Source organism: Myotis myotis, unplaced genomic scaffold (assembly GCF_014108235.1).
Source record: "Myotis myotis isolate mMyoMyo1 unplaced genomic scaffold, mMyoMyo1.p scaffold_m19_p_4, whole genome shotgun sequence".
NCBI lineage: Eukaryota > Metazoa > Chordata > Mammalia > Chiroptera > Vespertilionidae > Myotis > Myotis myotis.
Window position 1 is genome coordinate 119,755,876 of NW_023416346.1, and position 18,719 is coordinate 119,774,594.

Consider the following 18,719-nt stretch of genomic DNA (forward strand, 5'->3'; position numbering starts at 1 on the left):
TTTTTTTTTTTTAGTTTTATTCATTTCAAACGGGCCGGATCCGGCCCGCGGGCCGTAGTTTGCCCACGGCTGGGGTAGGGGGTACAGGAGGCAGCCAATCAATGATTCTCGCTCATCATTGATGTTCCTATCTCCCCCCCTTCATCTCTGAAATTAAAAAAATATATATTTAAAAGTAATTAACAGCTTCCAGGATTTTGAAAACATTTGTTTGTATAATGTAATATAATGAAGTTTTGTGGGTTTTTTTTACTCACCAAAGAAATAAAGGAAGACCTCCGAATGAGTGGGACTTGGTAAAGGGTACAGGTTAATCATCTATATATATAAAAGCCGAGCGACTGGAATGACCGGAACAACTGGTCGCTATAACGTGCACTGCAGCTGGCCAACTGGCCTGATTGGGGGCGGGGCTGGCTGGCCAACCTCCCACAGCCCCTCCCCCGGCTGGCCCAGCCCTGATTGGCCCCAATCAAGGCAGGCCAGCTGGACCCCACCTGTACACGAATTTGTGCACCGGGCCTCTAGTTCATTATAAAGCACATTCTTCATTCTGTGCCATTTTCCACATTAATTTTCAACCTTTTGGGAGATGATGATTATCTTGTACTTAAAGTGCATTTAAAAATAGTTGTAGCACAGAAAAAAATCCCTAGGCCAGGGGTCCTCAAAATATAGCCCACGGGCCACATGCAAATACAAATATTGTATTTGTTCCCATTTTGTTTTTTTACTTCAAAATAAGATATGTGCAATATGCATAGGAATTTGTTCATAGTTTTTTTTTTAAACTATAGTCTGGCCCTCCAACGGTCTGAGGGACAGTGAACTGGCCCCCTGTTTAAAAAGTTTGAGGACCCCTGCCTTAGGGCAAAATACAAAGTCCAAAACACAGAGAATTAATGAGTGCTCACAAAGACAAAAGCATGGGTCTGCATATTAGGGTACATAAACCAAACCTGGCCCACTGCCTGTTTTTGTAAATAAAGATATAGTGAAACAAAGTCACACCCATTTTTCACATATTTATTATTGCTGTGATCCTACAAGGTCAGTTGAGTCATTTTCCAACACATACATTATGGCCTGCGAAGCTTAGCATAGTTACTCTCTGGCCCTTTACAGAGAAGTTTACTAACCCATGGACTAAAAAGTAGTAGAAGATGCTGCCTCTCACCCCACCTCCATGGCACCTATCAACAGAACAAAATATTCATTGACATGCTTTTCGAAATCATTCCATTCAATGTTCTGTTGTGTTAGAGAAAATGGTCAATATGTCTTTGCCTGAAACTATAATAATGAAACTGTCGTAGGCAGTTAAATAGACAGGAGCAGAGCAAGGACGATGGGCCAGATACAGAAGGTCAACAGGGTAGAAAGCCCCAGGTGCCTAGCAATGGACAATCAATTGTAGGGGACCTTGTCCCCAGAGGGACTTTTCCTTCCCTAGCATATTGCTGGTCATGAGGTTTGGACCCCCAGACCTTTTCTCCCTAGAGCTGTGGTCGGCAAACTGCGGCTCGCGAGCCACATGCGGCTCTTTGGCCTCTTGACTGTGGCTCTTCCTAAGCCTCAGGAGTACCCTAATTAAGTTAATAACAATGTACCTTCCTATATAGTTTAAGTTTAAAAAATTTGGCTCTCAAAAGAAATTTCAATCGTTGTACTGTTGATATTTGACTCTGTTGACTAATGAGTTTGCCGACCACTGCTAGAGATAACATCTAGGCCTCAAGTTGTATTTCAGCTTCAGGTCTCGATAAGCAACAAAGCCAACCACGGCTGACATCAGGACCAGCTGCATTCAATACTGACCCCCAGCCCTGGTGCCGGCCAATCAATCAGTGGGGACCATAATCCTGAAGGGATACACCTGGAAAACTGCTGAATATTCTATTAAGATCTTCCCCTCGGACTTTCCCTAAAATCTCCACCCTTAACACTCTTAGGACAAGGACCCAGCACTCTGCTCTCCCGGGAGCTGGCCAGTGCCTTTACCTTTCCTTCCCATACCCCTTCCCTGCACCAGGCCCATTACCACTACCTTCCTCACTCCCAAAGCTCCAAGGGTCCTTCCTTTCCCTCTATAACTTGTTTCTTAAGCCCATTTCTTCTAGGAATTACTTTTTCTACCTCTGTAATTTACCCAATAAATGTTCTCTTACAGTTTGAGTTTTGTTTTGAATTCTTTCCTAGCCAGAACCCAAGTACCCAGGTTGCTCAACCCAGGTTTGGTCTGACCGCACCGGCCTAACACCTGGTGCTGTTCTTGCTGCCTGCAACGAAACTAGTACTGCATATTACTTGTGTGTTTTGGGGTAAAAAAAAAAAAGTCATTATCCTGGGATAAAAAGGGGAGAGAATTGTCAAAAAATTGTATAATTTCTCCAAGAACTGTGAAAATGAGTTAACAAGTCACTGTGCATGTAAGTCTGTTAATAATTTGGCCTGCACCCACCCAACTATTTCAATTAAGAACCTCCAGGATTATCTTGAGCCTTAACTGGAATCAATTAATGAATCAACACAAGCTTCTTAATATTTTTGTTTCCTGGCCCTGTGCAAGGCCCTGTAAGGGGAGATGAAGAAGTCATGCCAGAGATTCTGGACTGGTAAACTGGGCTCAGCCTTCAGAATATGCAAAACCCTTAGCAACTTAGTTACAGAAGAGAAAAATCCAGTATGTATCCAGAGAAACAGAAATCCCTGGGCAGTTGATTTGTTGGGAAGACTTCCAGAAGGAGGACCTGCAAGAATGGACAGCTTGGCCCTAGCAGGATTGCTCAGTGGATAAAGCCTCCACCTGCAGACTGAAGGGTCCCGGGTTTAATTCTGGTCAGGGGCACATGCCCGGGTTGCAGGCTCAATCCCCAGTAGGGGGCTTGCAGGAGGCAGCCAATCTATGATTCTCTCTCATCATTGATGTTTCGGTCTCTCCCTCTCCCTTCCTCTCTGAAATCAATTGATAAAAAGAGTAAAAAGAATGGGCAGCTTGCATATAGGTCAAGCCCCACCCGGAGCTGGGAGTTTCCTGGCCATTTACTTCTCTTCCTGTAAGATTCACAGTAAGATGATTTATTCAGAGATAACTGAATCCTGCAACCTCAGTGCAACTTCAGTGGCTGAGATGACAACCAAAGCTGAGCCTTTATGCTAGACAAGAATGCATCTGGTCATTACTTGGATGTGCGGGGTCTTCTGTTTCAGGCAGTAAAATCCCATGTGGGCCACAATTTCAGTGAGAAGGAAGGAAATGATTCAAATCCTGAAAAATGTATTCATCCACCTCCTGGAAGGAGGGAGGGAGGACAGAGAACAGAGGGAGAGGAGAGCTAAATGCTGGAAACTCAGAGCTGGGGGCTATGGCGGGATTCTGTTATTTGTTGGCAGGTCCCTCAGACTAGGGAGGCTTGAAATCCCAGGCCTTCCACTAATGAGACTCATTACTCACATTATATCTGATCTTTTTAAACATCTTTCTTAGCTAAGTGTTCTATCTCCCTTTCCAGATGAGGAAACTAAAGTGATTTACCCAAGGTCACATAGCAGATATTTGTCTTAGGCCTGAGGGGTTTCTAATTCCAGCCTCTTTTCTCTCTGCCATATTGCTTGACAAATTTGCTTATCTACCTTGGGTAATTAGTGAAGGTAGGTGTAGCATGTCAAACTTACACTGGAGCCAAGGAAAAGTGATAAACTATGCTTCCTCTAATTTTCTTGTTGAAAAGACTATCAGGTTTCATTTCCTTAACAGCAACAGCAGCCATCATCCTATATAATAAAAGGCTAATATGCAAATCGACCGAACGGCGGAATGACTGGTTGGTCATTGACCACCAGGGGGGCAGACGCTCAATGCAAGAGCTGCCCCCTGGTGATCAGTGCGCTCCCACAGGGGGAGTGCAGCTCAGCCAGAAGACGGGCTCATGGCTGGTGAGCACAGCAGAGGTGGCGGGAGCTTCTCCCACCTTCACAGCAGTCAGACAACCCCGAGAACTCCTGGACTTCAAAAGTGCACAGGTCAGCTGAGGGACCCGCCCCCTCCCCCAAGTGCATGAATTTCATGCACTAGGCCTCTAGTTTAATATAAGGGGAAAAGGTTTTCAGGTGGGGAACAAAAATAGCAATACACAAAATATCTCCTGATTTGAACATTAGGAAGAACATATACATTTGAAAGGCTATTGTTCCATGTGTTGTACTTATTTCTGAGCCTAAAGGGGGACTTGATTCCTTGATATTATCATCTCCTTGGCCACACATTTCTTACTACTATTTCTTACATACTATTTCTTCAGCATGTACTCACTTTATGTGTATTATCAGTCCTTATAACAAGTAGTCCTATGATACAGGAATCGTTGCCCATGTTCTACAGATAAGGACACTGAAGCTGGCAGAGGATAAGAAATATCCCCCAGCTCTAGCTGGTTTGGCTCAGTGGAAAGAGCGTCAGCCTGCGGACTGAAGGGTCCTGAGTTCGATTCCAGTCAGGGGCACGTGCCCGGGCTGTGGGCTCGATCCCCACTGCGGGGTGTGCAAGAGGCAGCCAATAAATGATTCTCTCTCATCATTGATGTTTCTATCTCTCTCTCTCCCTCTCCCTTCCTCTCTGAAATCAATAAGAATCTATTTTTTTAAAGAAAGAAATATCTTCAGGGTTACATGATGGGCAAATTATAGAGCTCAGTTGGAACTGAAATCTATCTGACTCCTGTTTTGAAATGTACTCAGGTGCATTTAATCAGGTATGATAAGAGGACAGACACACAGACGGCCTTTGAAAGAAGAGTTTATTACTCTCAGTTTTAAGAGGAGGGAGCATGCCATTCAGGGAGTCAATCAGATGGCAGGAGTGAGGAGAAATTATGGGCAAAAGCCTACATTGAGCTTTCCAAGGGTAGTAAGAACAGTTAGATATGAGCATATACCTGTCTGTTTCCACCTGTCTTTGAGCCACCTGAGGGTTGCCATCATGACTGAGACATCTTTATACCCGTGGGATGTGACAGAGAAGGCACTTAACATTGTAAGATAGATGTGACTGGAATTCAGTGAGATGACAGAAGTGGGCCTGAAAAGGCTAGGTTCAGAATGTTTTTTGGCTTAAGAGAAAGGAATAGAGATAGAGGACTGATAAAGGTCCCTTTCTCTGACGGTACTAGACATAATCAAGGACAAGAGGGAAATTTCTTTCAAGATAGTGGCTGAGGAGTCTTGTTTGCACCTCCCTGGCCATAACTCACCAGTGGATTCCTTAATGTCAAGTGGTCTCTGGGTACACTGAGCCTGGTTTTATCAAATGAAGATACATCCCTTATTCTCTAGAACTTTCTGCCAAGACAATACTCGGTGAAAAATAAAAATAAAAGGATGGATGAAGATTAAGTAGGGCATCTTCTACAAATGGAGGAAGGAAACTAAGATATTTTTTTGCTTCTTCCTTCTTCTCAGTCATCCCCAAATAAGAGAGAAAAAAAGAACTGGCTGAAAGCGAGGGTCCACCAGACACTGTCACCCATCTCTGTATCCGTAAGCCACCTTATCAACTGGGCAGATTGCTCAGGGTGCTCCAGTGGCCTCAGCTCTGAATACCAAGCAAGCAGCCAGGTGGCCAACTTCTTTCATACATTGAAATCTACTTAAGGAATAGGCAATGTTTCTTGTTTACTGTAAGATTTTCAAATCTCAGCTGATTACTTTCAGTTTCCTAATGCATTTGAAAGATTTTTACTCCAAAAGAGCTTGTTTATCACACTATATTTGCCATTATTCCTCCAAACATAGCTTAATGAGTACTCCCTGTCCATATTTTTAAAAATATAATATAGTTCCTTAAGCCCACTCCTACCAGAGTACAAATGGAGGTCCATACACATAGCATTTATTTGCTTTAAATATATTGTTATTGCTTTCAGAGAGGAAGGGAGAGGGAAAGAGAGATAGAAACATTAATGATGAGAGAGAGTCATTGATCACTGCCTCCTGCACACCCCACACTGGGGATCGAGCCCACAACCCAAGCATGTGCCTTAACCGAAAATCGAACTGTAATCTCTTGCTTCATAGGTCAACACTCAACCGCTGAGCCACACCGGCCAGGCTCCACATAGTATTTCAAGCTGCACATCAGGCTACAAATGTTAAATAAAATACAGTCTCTCCTTCTAACTTGGAAATATATCTCATATCCATCTGGAAGGCCAGGCTCCAATTCCAAATTCTCAGACTCTGTGAAGTTCCATGCAAAAACATGGAAGCAAAGGACTCAGCCCACTCCCCTTTCTCTGCTCACACCCCCACCTCCGGCAGCACCTTCACCATTTCCCAGCCCCTGGAGCTTGAGCAAAGTCTTCCATCAGGATGATGGGATAACTGAGAAAGATACACCCATGGGCCCTAGAAGTGGGCTCTGAGAAATTTGGACACAAAATGTCAAGTCTTAGGAATACACAAACTATTCTAGAAGGGGAAGTAGGCACATCCCCATGGCACTGCAGACCCGTCACCCCATGGTGAGGAGCAGAGCCAGAGGAGAGCTGGGGTGAAACCCTCTGAAACCAGGTCCCAGGGCAAGGCCCCTTTTGCCCAGGGCTATGGGAAAAACTGGAGTCCGCATCACACAGATTACAATTTAAATCCTTTTGCATCAAACCTAACCAAATAGATTTAAACTACAAGAATTTTTTTTTAAGCAGAGAAATACAGATCTCAGAGGTTGGGGATGAGCGACCTACTGCAACTTAGGACTGTCACAGCTAAAGCAAAAGGAAAAGACCTCAGTCAGGTGTTCTTAAAGCAATTTATACAAGTTCATTTGTTTAAGGAAACAATATTTTTCAACATGTCGAATTCCAGGAATATTTTATTGTGTTAGTATTACATAAAATTCATCAGGTGGTATATGAATTCCAAAAATGTAATACATTATATAAACAGAACAGTAAGTAATAAATACTACATTACACAATAGGCTGATTCACCGATATTCTACTTGGAGTTTACAGCTCCTCTCAAAGGCTAAACATTATTTAACTGTAATAATTCCCAATCATATCCACTCAGATGATCAATTCTGTTTAATCACTGACAGTCCTGTAATGGTGGAAAAGGCTGGATTATTTTTGTTTGAAGCTAGTACACCAAGTCCCATCGTATGGTATAATTAAGAACAACTGTTTACTTTTTCTTAAATTCAACACCCCTCACCCCCACCTCAAAAGCTAGACATTAAAGTACTAAATATAATGATCCTGGTAAACCAAATTGCTATGTTCCTGGCAGCCCTTCCCTGCTGTTTCCCTTAAACATTTCTATCTGAAACGATGAATAAAAAAAGAAAAAAGAAGAAACCTGGAAAATATACAGCTTCACTGCATCTTCCACCTAACCATCAGAGTTTCTGTCCAAGTGCTTTAAAAACACTCCCTCCCTCATTTTCCTGTCCCTTTTTGGCCATTTTAGATTGTTACTTGCATTGTTTTAAGTATCTATGGGGCACACCATGCAGGATCATGAGAAACCAGCCCACTATTTTATATCCATGAGTAAGTCTCCCCAAATTGATGGGGGGATCTTCTTGAGGACCTTCAGTCATCTTGGTTCACTCGGTCCCCTTGCCAGGACCTAACACATAGGAAATATGCAAATCATATGTTTAATAAGGGGTTAATATCCAAAATATTTAAAGAACTCTTAATATTTGATTCAACAACAAAAACTTAGTTAAAAAAATGGGCAGAGGATCTGAATAAAGACTTTTCCAAGAAAGATATACAGATGGCCAACAGGCACATGAAAAGATATTGAACATCACTAATTATTAGGGAAATGCAAAACAAAACCACAGTGAGATATCACCTCACACTTGTTAGAATGGCTATTATTAAAAAGACAAGAAATAAGTATTGGAGAGAATTTGGAGAAAAGGGAACCCTTTAATATTGTTAGTAGAACTGTAAATTTGTGCAGCCACTATGGAAAACAGTGTGGAAGTTCTTTAAAAAATTAATAATAGAACTACCATATGATCCAGCAATCCCTGTTCTTAGTATTTATCCAAAGAATATGAAAACACTAATTCAAAAAGATATAGGTACCCCTGTGTTCAATGCAGCATTATTTACAATAGTCAAGACAGAGGAACAACTTGAGTGTCCCTCAATAGATGAATGGATAAGGAAGACCTGGTACATATATACAATGAAATACTACTCAGTCATAAAAAGGTGAAATATTGCCATTTGTGGCAACATGGATGGACAGAAAAGGACAAAAACTGAATAATTTCACTCATATATGGAACGCAAAACAAAAAAGAAAAGAATGAACAAACAAAAACAAGAACAAACTCACAGATACATACAATAGCTTGGTGGTTACCAGAGGGCAAGGGGTATGGGGCCAGAAGGTAAAATGGGTAAAGGATGTCAAACGAATGGAGATAGATGCAAACTAGATTTTTGGTGGTGAGCACGCTATAGAGTTTATGGATATCAAATTTCAATGTTGAATAATTAAAAATTATATAATGTTTATTAACCATTGTTACCTCAATTAAAAATTTTTAAAAAGCAAGTAATGTACATGGGTCCTGGCTTAACACATTTACTAGAATTTAAATAGTTCCCAAGAAACAGCTTTTTTTTTGGGGGGGGGGGGTAGACTGCACACGCTAAAGTCCACAAACTTATCATTCTTAGGTATAACTACCAAATTTGATAAAATATTTGATTCACAGCACCTTCAGCAATTTGTTATAATGCAGTTATTTAGCCTTTGATAACTGCTCCCACATAACTCAGCTGTTAATTCAACTGTTTAAATTTAATGTTTAAAAATAAATAGATAGTGGGCCATCATAAAAAAATTTCATCTAGACTGTGATCAACATCTTCTTCCTTTTTATAATATTACAAGATACATTATAATCCATTGGCATTCTGCAGCCACTTGCATATCTCTTTTAAAGTACATTTTTGGCACAGCCCCACCAACTATCACCTTCTCCAAGTGCAAAAAAGCTGTTGGACCCAGAAACAGGCACATGAATAAATGAATAACTTAATGTAGGACAACAAATGCATTTTAAATCATTGGGGAATGAATGGACGATATAATCAAGGGTACTGGGACAAGTGCTGATCACAATGGAAAAAAATTCCCTCACAACTCATAGCATAACCAAAACAAAACAAAACAAAAACACCCTTCCGTACATCCTACCAAAAAGAGGTTGGGGATGGGGGAGTGGGGAATGGCAGATAAATGAAAGACCTAATTATGAAACGTTTAAAATACTGAAAAATATTAATTTAAGAGAAAATTAGGCTAAGCAAAGATCTCTAAAATGAGACAATAAATACAAACATATAGGAAACAGACTGACAAATTTGACTATATTAAAATAAAAACCTCATGTGCATCCAAAGACACCATTAATAAATGAAAAGATAAATACAGCCAAAGCTAGTCTCCTGATGGTTATAAAATATAATTAAAACAAAATGCTTCTGAGAAAGATTTCAGAAAGGCAGGCTGGGAGTAGATACTTGTAACTAATAAGCAACACAGGGTTATTATACTGGTGATGTAAACATCATAGATCAATTAGAAAATAGAAGTTCAATAGCCAATGGACAGAAGACAGGTATTTTTCAAAATAGGAACACTGGCTGGCCAAATAACTTATAATAATATGCCCAGCCTCATTAGTAATCAAGTGCATGGAAATTTAAACCACAAAAAATTACCATTTCACACCTCCAGAGAGACAAAAATTTTAAAGTCTAACAATGCCAATTTGTCATAAGAATATTGGCAATGGAGCAACCTCACTTCTCATGCTCTGATCATAAGTGTATAAACTGGTACACCACTTTGGGAAGCAGTTTGGCAACACCTAATAAAGTTGAAGCCTAGAGAAGCAAACGTGTGGGAGGGTACTGGAAGAACTGGGGATTTTTGCTTTTAAAGAGTCTACCAGGAGGTGCCATTTATAAAGAAATTGCAAATTTAAGGCCAGGAGCAAAATAGCGGGGGGGGGGGGGTTGCGGGGGGGGGGGCGGTAAGCAGATAAGAGAAAGGATACAGTTCTAGGTCTCCTCTGATAAACTTTGCCAAGTACCCTTCTAACTCCTAGAAGTAGTAGGTCAAACTTCTGAAAGCTTTGGTTTATTAGCCCTTCAAGTGCAGTGATGTTTTAAAGGAGTGATATTTTGAAATGAGCTCTTTGATGCATAACAAAAACCCACAGTGGCCCTGACTGGTTTGGCTCAGTGGATAGAGCATCGACCTGCGGACTGAAAGGTCCCAGGTTCAATTCCAGTCAAGGGCATGTACCTTGGTTGCAGGCACATCCCCAGTGGGGAGTGTGCAGGAGGCAGCTGGTCAATGTTTCTCTCTCATCGATGTTTCTAGCTCCCTATCCCTCTCCCTTCCTCTCTGTAAAAAATCAATAAAATATATATATAAAAACCCCACAGTGATGTTAACATTTTCCCAACTTCACTGCTTTTCTCTAGTAGCATTATTGGAGCCTTCTGAGTCTTCCTTGAAGGTGTTGACATTAGTCTTCTAAATTTTGAAGGCCTGCCTAGTCAAATGCATTCATTCCATGAAAGAGAAGCTGGCCATTTTTTGTTCATTTCTTTCTCAGTGCTGAGTTAAAACAAAGTAGTCACTATGCTTACCGTTATGCTGAATGACCCGAGTCCTTGAATAAATCTCATTTATTGCTAGCCAAAGCCTCCTGACTCTTTTGAGCTGGGTCAACACACCTTACTCCACATATTAACTGTGTGTTCCAAGCCTCTGTGACACTCCTCTTATCTGTCTCTTCCTGTGTCTGCATCATACTTCCTATTGGATTACAAGAGGGCAAATCTCCCTTCACTATGGTTATTTTAAATGTTTTTCTTGGCTATTCTTAGAAATGTATTGTTACAAATGAACTTCAAAATCACTTGGTCAAATTCTAAAAACTCCCTTGGGATTCTGTTTAGAATTATTTATCATTAGGAAGAAAGACATTGTTCTGATATTTTCATCCAAGAAATGCAATGTCTCTCCACAGATTCAAACTTCAGTTGCTGTCTTTCAATAGCTCTTCCATAGCCAAACTGCCAGATGTTATCTTTTTGATGATTTATGTTACAGTATGACTTTGATCATTTCTATTTTCATTCTCTCGTTATTGAGTAATAACTCTGTGCCTGGTAAGTTCCGAGGATGCAAAGCTCAATAGGGAACGGTCCCTACTCTCCAAGAGCTTATGTAACATAAACATCGAACTTGAACCAATTTTAATACACAATTGGAAGATCGCCGAATCACCCATTCAATGAGTCCTTCCAGAACACATCAAGAACATCTAACCTGAGGTTGGGGGGGACGAGAAGAGATAAACCAAAGAACTTATATACTTACTAGAGGCCCAGTGCACAAAATCACACAAGATTCAGAGTCCCTCCTGCTGCCGCTGCGGGACCCATCAATGCACCTCCTGGTGACCGGTCGTTTGATCGTTCCAGCGTTCTGGCCACTAACCTTTTATAATATAAACTAGAGGCCCAATGCACGAAGATTCGTGCAAGAATGGGCCTTCCTTCCCCTGGCTGCCAGCACCGCCTTCGCTCCAGCCTAGAGCTGCCTTTCCACCTTCAAAGATTTCACCCTCTCAACCTAGCCAATGTGGCACAGTGGATAGAGCACCAGCCCGCGGACTGAAGGGTCCTGGGTTCAATTCCAAACAAGGGCACATGCCCAGGTTGTGGGCTCGATCCCCAGTAGGGGATGTGCAGGAGGCAGCCAATCAATGATTCTCTCTCATCATTGATGTTTCTACCTCTCTGTCCCTCTCTGAAATCAGTAAATATATATATATATATATATATATATATATATATATATATATATATATATATATATATAAAAGATGTCACCCTCTCTTTGCTAATAAGAGGCCATTTGTTGACCGCTTCACTTAAAGTGCAATACAGGGCTCTAAGGTTCTGTCTTCCCACATTTGTCACAGTCAAGGTAGATAATTTGTGCTACTGTCTCTCAGTAAGACAGTTTCCTCTTTCCTTAAATACCATGAATTCTGAACAGGGGGCATTAAGCACTCCTTGAATTTTACATTAAGTTCTGAAGTTAAATGTGTTAGATTGAATTACTGTTCCCAATTCTTCACTCCCCTGTCATTCATATGCTGGCTAGAGGCCTCACTGACAGAGCAGACTTCCTTGCCTCTCAGCCTTAGGCTTGGCTAAGCAATGTGCTTTGGCCAATGGGACAGTGCCAGGCATGGCACAGACAGAGGCTGAAAATGTGTATGCATCATTGTGCTTGCCCTCCTGCACTCTCATCTGTCACCATAACATGTCTCAGGCAGCCACTGGTCCAGGGAGGTTGAAAGGCATGTGAAGCAGACTTAGACTCAACACACAGCTTGGACAAAGCCCAGCAGAGCCCAGCCTGGATCTGCTGAACCCCAACCAACTCATAGATGGGTGAGAGAGAAATTAACACATACCGATCTAAGCTGTTGAAATTTCAGTCTCGTTCATGTTATATAATATTATGGCGGTAATAGTTAATAGATAAACGCTCCTCTATCTGCCATCTATTTGGAAGACAGTGTGTATTAGTTTCCTGGGGCTGCTGTAACAAAGTACCACAAACTGGGTCGCTTTACACAGAAATGTATTGTCTCCCAGTTCTGGGGGCCAGGGGTCTGAAATCAAGGTGTCAGCAGGGCTGGTTCCTTCTGAGGGCTGTGAGGGAGGATCTGTTCCAGGCCCTTCTTCTCAGGCATCCCTTGGCTTGTAGGATGGCGTTCCCCCTGTGTATTCGCATTATATTGGTCCAAATTTCTCCTTTTTATAAGGATACCAGTCATACTGGATAACAGCCCACCCTAATGATCTCTCTTTAACTTGATCATCTGCAAAGACGCTATTTCCAAATAAGGTCACATTCACAGGTACTGGGGTGGTGGTGGTTAGGACTTCAACATTCTGGGGTAGAGGACACACACAATTCAACCATAACACTATCCCAGATGTCTTTCTGGCAAGGGAGAGATAAGACTGGAAGGACCTGATGGCCTTTCAGTTAATGGAAAATCTAAGTTTATCTTTCCACATAGCTGTAGCAGGAATAAATATTAGGTCTTTCTGTCTTCCAAATGTTTGCTGTTTTACAAAGCACTTGTAGTAAATCACCTCTAGCCCTACTCTCTTATGCTTACTTTATAGCCTTTGCCTTAGTAAATCTACATTTACTCCTGCATGCTTCTATTTCCAGCAGCCCTGATAGTACCCTGTTGCTTTGAGCTGGTATTTCATGCTGCTTTTTTTTTTCTGCTGAAGAGGCTGCCCACATGTTCTTTCCCTCATACACTGCCCTTAATGTATCTCATTGTCTTCTCTGACCCTCTACAGAGGTTGTGGCCAAAGTGGCCGAGAAGTGCTACACAAAGCTGTTCTAGCACAATGTCAAAACTGAATCACATAACCTCTAATCTTTCCCCTTATTATTCTCTGTATTTTCAATAAATCCGAAAAAGACCCAAGCACAAATTGAAAATTTGTTCCGGTTTTACTCTCCACGGAAATAAACAAACTTACCTAAACCCGTGAAATCAAAGCACAATCCAAGCTTCAGTGAGTTGCATGTTTAGTTGAATAAAAAGCATAATCCCTTATCCTGGTGTTGAGAACCTTCTAACTGTCAAGGCCACGGGGTCTCCACAGCCTTTCAAAATTGCAGGGAGGACTCAAACATTTCTGCACTGCTCATTACTTCAAAGTCTCCACTAATTGGTTCCATCCACCACCAGTTTTGTCATTTTTCAAATGCTGGGGGGATAAAAGCCTTTGGGGGAGTATTGGGAGGTTAAAAATTGAGCCACAGATTAATGGTTTATCCAATTGCTTTTTAAACAAAAATCTATGAGGACATGTCAAAGCCTTGGACATCAAACGCAAACTCATTTTAGCATTACTAGGCCAATATCTATTGCTTTGGAGGTTGCTGGTAACAATAAGTTGATATTTCAAACATTTCATGTCAGCAGTGGTTCATGCAACAGCTTTCTCCATTTTTCTCCAATACAACCCATATGATTTCCCAGGTCACTCTAGCTCGGTACTATTCAAGGCATGGTCTATAGACTGGCAACATCAATGCCAGCTGATTAGACTGTCAGAAATGTGGACTCCTGGGTCCTGCCCTCGACCTACTGAATCAGACTATTTTAAGAAGGTCCCCAGGTAATCAATTCCTATGCACACTCAAGTTTCAGAAGCACTGTCCTCGTTTTTTTTATTCCTATTTCTAAATAGCAGGACAACTACTGTTCCAGCTGAACCTTTTAAAGTCCTCAGCCAGTTTTCTCATAAAACTAATTGAACAGCTTTTTAATGTGATCCTATGTTCAAATTTAAACTATCACAATTCAGCCCTGGCTGGTGGTGCTCAGTGGTTAGAGTGTTGGCACAAGCACCGAAGGGTCGCAGGTTTGATTTCGTCAAGGGCACATACCTGGGTTGCAGGTACCTGCGGGAGGCAACCAGTCAATGTGCCTCTCACATCAATGTCTGTCTGTCTGTCTGTCTGTCTCTCTCTCCCTCCCTCCACCCCTTCCATTCTCTCTAAAATATAATCAATGGAGCCCAGCTGATGTGGCTCAGTGGTTGAGTGTCAACCTATGAACCAGGAAGTCACAGTTCAGTTCCAGGTCAGGGCACATGCCTGGGTTGCAGGCTCCATCCCAAATGTGGAGCGTTCAGGAGGCAGTTGACTGATGTTTCTTTCATTGATGTTTCTCTCTCTCCCTCTCCCTTCCTCTCTCTCTCTCTCTAAAAAAAATCAATAAAAACATTAAAAAGAGATTTATATAAAAAAGAAAAAACTACCATTCCTGTTCCAATTTGTCAATTTATACAATAATACCCTTTTAACAGCATTTTTCCTCCAATACAGGGTCCAATGTAGGGTTAGGTACTGCATTTAGTTGCCATGACTCTTCAGCATCCTTTAATCTGGAAACCTGTTCACAGCCTTTTGTCTTTTTAACATTAATACATTTAAGGAATTCAGGCCTCTTGCCCTAGCTGGTTTGGTTCAGTGGATAGAGCATCGGACTGTGGACTGAAGGGTCCCGGGGTTCAATTCTGGTCCAGGGCACATGCCTGGGTTGCAGGCTCAATCCCCAGTGGAGGGTATGTAGGAGGCAGCTGGTCAATGATTCTCTCTCATCACTGATGTTTCTTTCTCTCTCTCCCTCTCCCTTCCTCTCAAAAATCAATAAAAAATATAAAGAATGCAGGCCTCTTTTTAATAGAGCATTTTTTATTTGGGGCCTAATGTTTCCTCAAGATTACATTCGAGCAATGCAGTCTTACCCAGTATTGCATAGCTGCTGATGGACCCTCTTGAGTACTGGAGGTGTGATGTCCATCTGCTCTTTGATTCTGATCACCTGGTCAAAGTGTTGCACAATTCCTCCACTGTAAGTTGACTTTCCTCTTGCAATGGGTCCTAGAGTGAATAATGCCCCCCTAAGGATGTCCACACCATACTGTAATTCCAGAACCTTGTTACCTTATATCGCAAAAGGGACGTTGCAGCTGTGGTTGAATTGGGGAGATTATCATGGATCATCCAGGTGGACCCAACAGAATCCCCAGAGGGCCTTACAAGGGGGATGCTCAAGGGTCAGAAAGAGAAGGCAACGTGACTGAAGAGGGAGAGAGATCTGAAGATGCTATGTTGCTGGCTTTGAGATGGAAGAAAGGGCAAGAGCCAGAAAAAGGCAGACAGCCTCTAGAAGCTAGAAAAGGCAGGAAACGGATTCTCCCCTGGAGCCTCCAGAAGGAACCAGCCCGGAGACACCTTGATGTGAGCCCTGCAAGACTTATTTCAGACTCCTGACCTCCTGAAATGTCAGAGAATAAATTTGTGTTATTTTAAGGAACTGTTTGCGGTAAATTTGTCTGAGCAGCAATAAGAAACTGATACGCAGCTCATAAGCAATCTGTGGGAAACAAAGCCACATAAATATGCTCCTTGTCAACATCTCCAAGATTTTTTTCACCAGTGGATGATTTTTGCCTGATTCAGTCTTCACTGTGCCAACAAAATGCTAATTTTTCAACTGCAGCACTCCCTCCCCCTTAGCTAGTTGGTAATCAGCATTCTACAGTAAGCATCTTATCCGTTTTATTTGTCCCCCATTTTTTTGTATATCTGTTTTCCATGCACCCTCATGACTTCCAATTTTCTTGCAGCCATTTACTAGTACAATTCACTACTACGGTGAAATATTTTAGTGCATAAATCTAACCTGGATTTACCCAGTTGGAGCCTAGGGCCAGGCTCAAACTAATCACAAGCATCCAGGATCAATCAGAGTCTCTTGCTATCACATCCCTCGAGCAGACAGGACCAGTGGCCTTGCTGCCTGACCTGCAGGGACTGATGGGAACCCCAGTGCAAGCATTCTGTCCAATGGGTGGGCCATCACCAAGGGTTGCTGACAGTGGAGCGCAAACAAACAGCAAAGAAAAAGAGAAGATACAGAAGTGGCTGGCGCCAAAATGGCGGCAGATCCTACACTTCCGGTTTTCTGGTCTGAATTTTGTACACAGGAGTTTCTGCTCCTCTTCAGCCCTTGGGCGCAGCAAGAAGGAACCCCAAAAGACTTGAACCCAAGTGAAGAGACTTCCTTCACCTACACAGTGCTGTCACTCATACTGGGACCGCAGTCTTGCTAGGGCAGGGGGGACATTCTTGCTCCTTGTTGCATGAAGACGCAGGCACATCTCCCTTTATCATCATAGGCTATTTCTCTTCTTTTTTTAAAAAAAATATATTTTGACTTTTTTTACAGAGAGGAAGGGAGAGGGATAGAGAGTCAGAAACATCGATCAGCTGCCTCCTGCACATCCCCTACTGGGGATGCGCCCACAACCAAGGTACATGCCCTTGACCGGAATCGAACCTGGGACTTTTCAGTCCGTAGGCCCACGCTCTAGCCACCGGTCAGGGCGGCTATTTCTCTTCTTGAACATGCCCAACTCCGTGTAATTTTTTCACACCAGCCTATTTCCCCCATGTCCCACTTGGAAAATAGAATTCTAAGACTTGGCCTTTACAGTGCACTTTAACTCCTAAGTGCCTACGACACACATAAAACATTAGACAAACAATCCTGGGCTTCCAGCTCTAGGATACACCTCTCCGGATATTGGAGGGCTTCTGTCAATATGGACTGGACTGGTTCCGCTTGCTTTACCTGGGAGAGCCCCTGACTCACTGATTCTGTTCTGTTCCTGTGTAGAGTTGCAGAGGGGCCTGTTCCCTAATGCTTCATCATAAAGGGATCCCGCACAGAAATGACCACCACATCGTTGGATGCTGCCAGGGGACACCATCTGCATTAATGAACTGGCCAGCGGATCTCCGGGACCCCAGTATAGGAGAAGAGCCTACTTGTCCAGTCACATTTATCATCTGATTTCCCAGGAAAATCACATCCAAAGAGTACTCAAATAGCTTTCCAAAAGCACGGAACTATTTTTTGCCCACGATCTATTTCTCATTTTTGAAATAATGAATAAAGCAGAAATCGGTGGAATGACTACACCAGGTAATTGAGATTTTAAATGATCCTGGCCGAGGAGAACGGATCTGCCAGTACTGATTTGAGGTTCTGACATCAAGGTGAAAAGTACCCAGCTACCCTGGCCCACCACCTAAATACTATGAAAGCAAAAACTATAGGTCAGGGGTTCTTAACCTGGGATCTATGGACAGAATTCTGTACATCCCTAAACTTGGATGGGGAAACATTTTTATCCTCATTTTCACTAACCACTCACTGAAATTTTGCATTTTCTTTAAACATGAACGTAGGTGGCAAACCATGTCAGTATTGGCAGTACCTATGACTTTGTGTCATCATTTTTTCAGTTGCTACAGATCTTATAAATATTTGTGCTCGTTACTACCTCAAAAATATGGTAGTCAGCCCGGCCAGTGTAGCTCAGCTGTTGAGCATGTGCCCAGGAGGTCACAGTTGGATTCCCGGTCAGGGCACTATGCCCAGGTTGCAGGCTCCATCACCAGTGTGGGATGTGCAGGAGGCAGCCGATCAATGATTCTCTCTCATCACTGATGTTTCTCTCTTTTTCTCCCTCTCCCTTCCTCTCTGAAACCAATTAAAAAATATATTTTTAGCCAAAACCGGTTTGGCTCAGTGGATAGAGCGTCGGCCTGCGGACTGAAGGGTCCCAGGTTCGATTCCGGTCAAGGGCATGTACCTGGGTTGCGGGCATATCCCCAGTGGGAGCTGTGCAGGAGGTGGCTGATTGATGTTTCTCTCTCATCGATGTTTCTAACTCTCTATCTCTCTCCCTTCCTCTCTGTAAAAAATCAATAAAATATATTAAAAAAAAAAAAAAAAAAAAAAAAAATATATATATATATATATATATATATATATATATATATATGTATATTTTTAATATGGCATTCAACCCACCACTAGATCCAGCTGTGTAACAAGTTATTAAGGCACAAATATTAAATCATAAATTTTTGAAAAAATATAACTTGTTTCCTTCGAATTATTTCTTCTTTATGTATTAAAAACATGTTTCTGAGGAGGGGCTCGCTAGTTTCACCAGGTTGCCAGAGTCCGAGGAGCA

General features: G+C 42.1%; 1 protein-coding gene across 1 annotated transcript in view; it reads right to left on the minus strand.

The window, feature by feature from the left end:
- Positions 1-6,878: 6,878 nt before the first annotated feature.
- Positions 6,879-18,719, minus strand: part of SMS (spermine synthase) — a 72,514-nt gene continuing 60,673 nt past the window's right edge. The window contains exon 10 of the mRNA XM_036304979.1: positions 6,879-7,629. Within this exon, the coding sequence (XP_036160872.1) occupies positions 7,597-7,629 (33 nt within the window). The 3' untranslated portion in view covers positions 6,879-7,596. The remainder of the gene's footprint in view (positions 7,630-18,719) is intronic.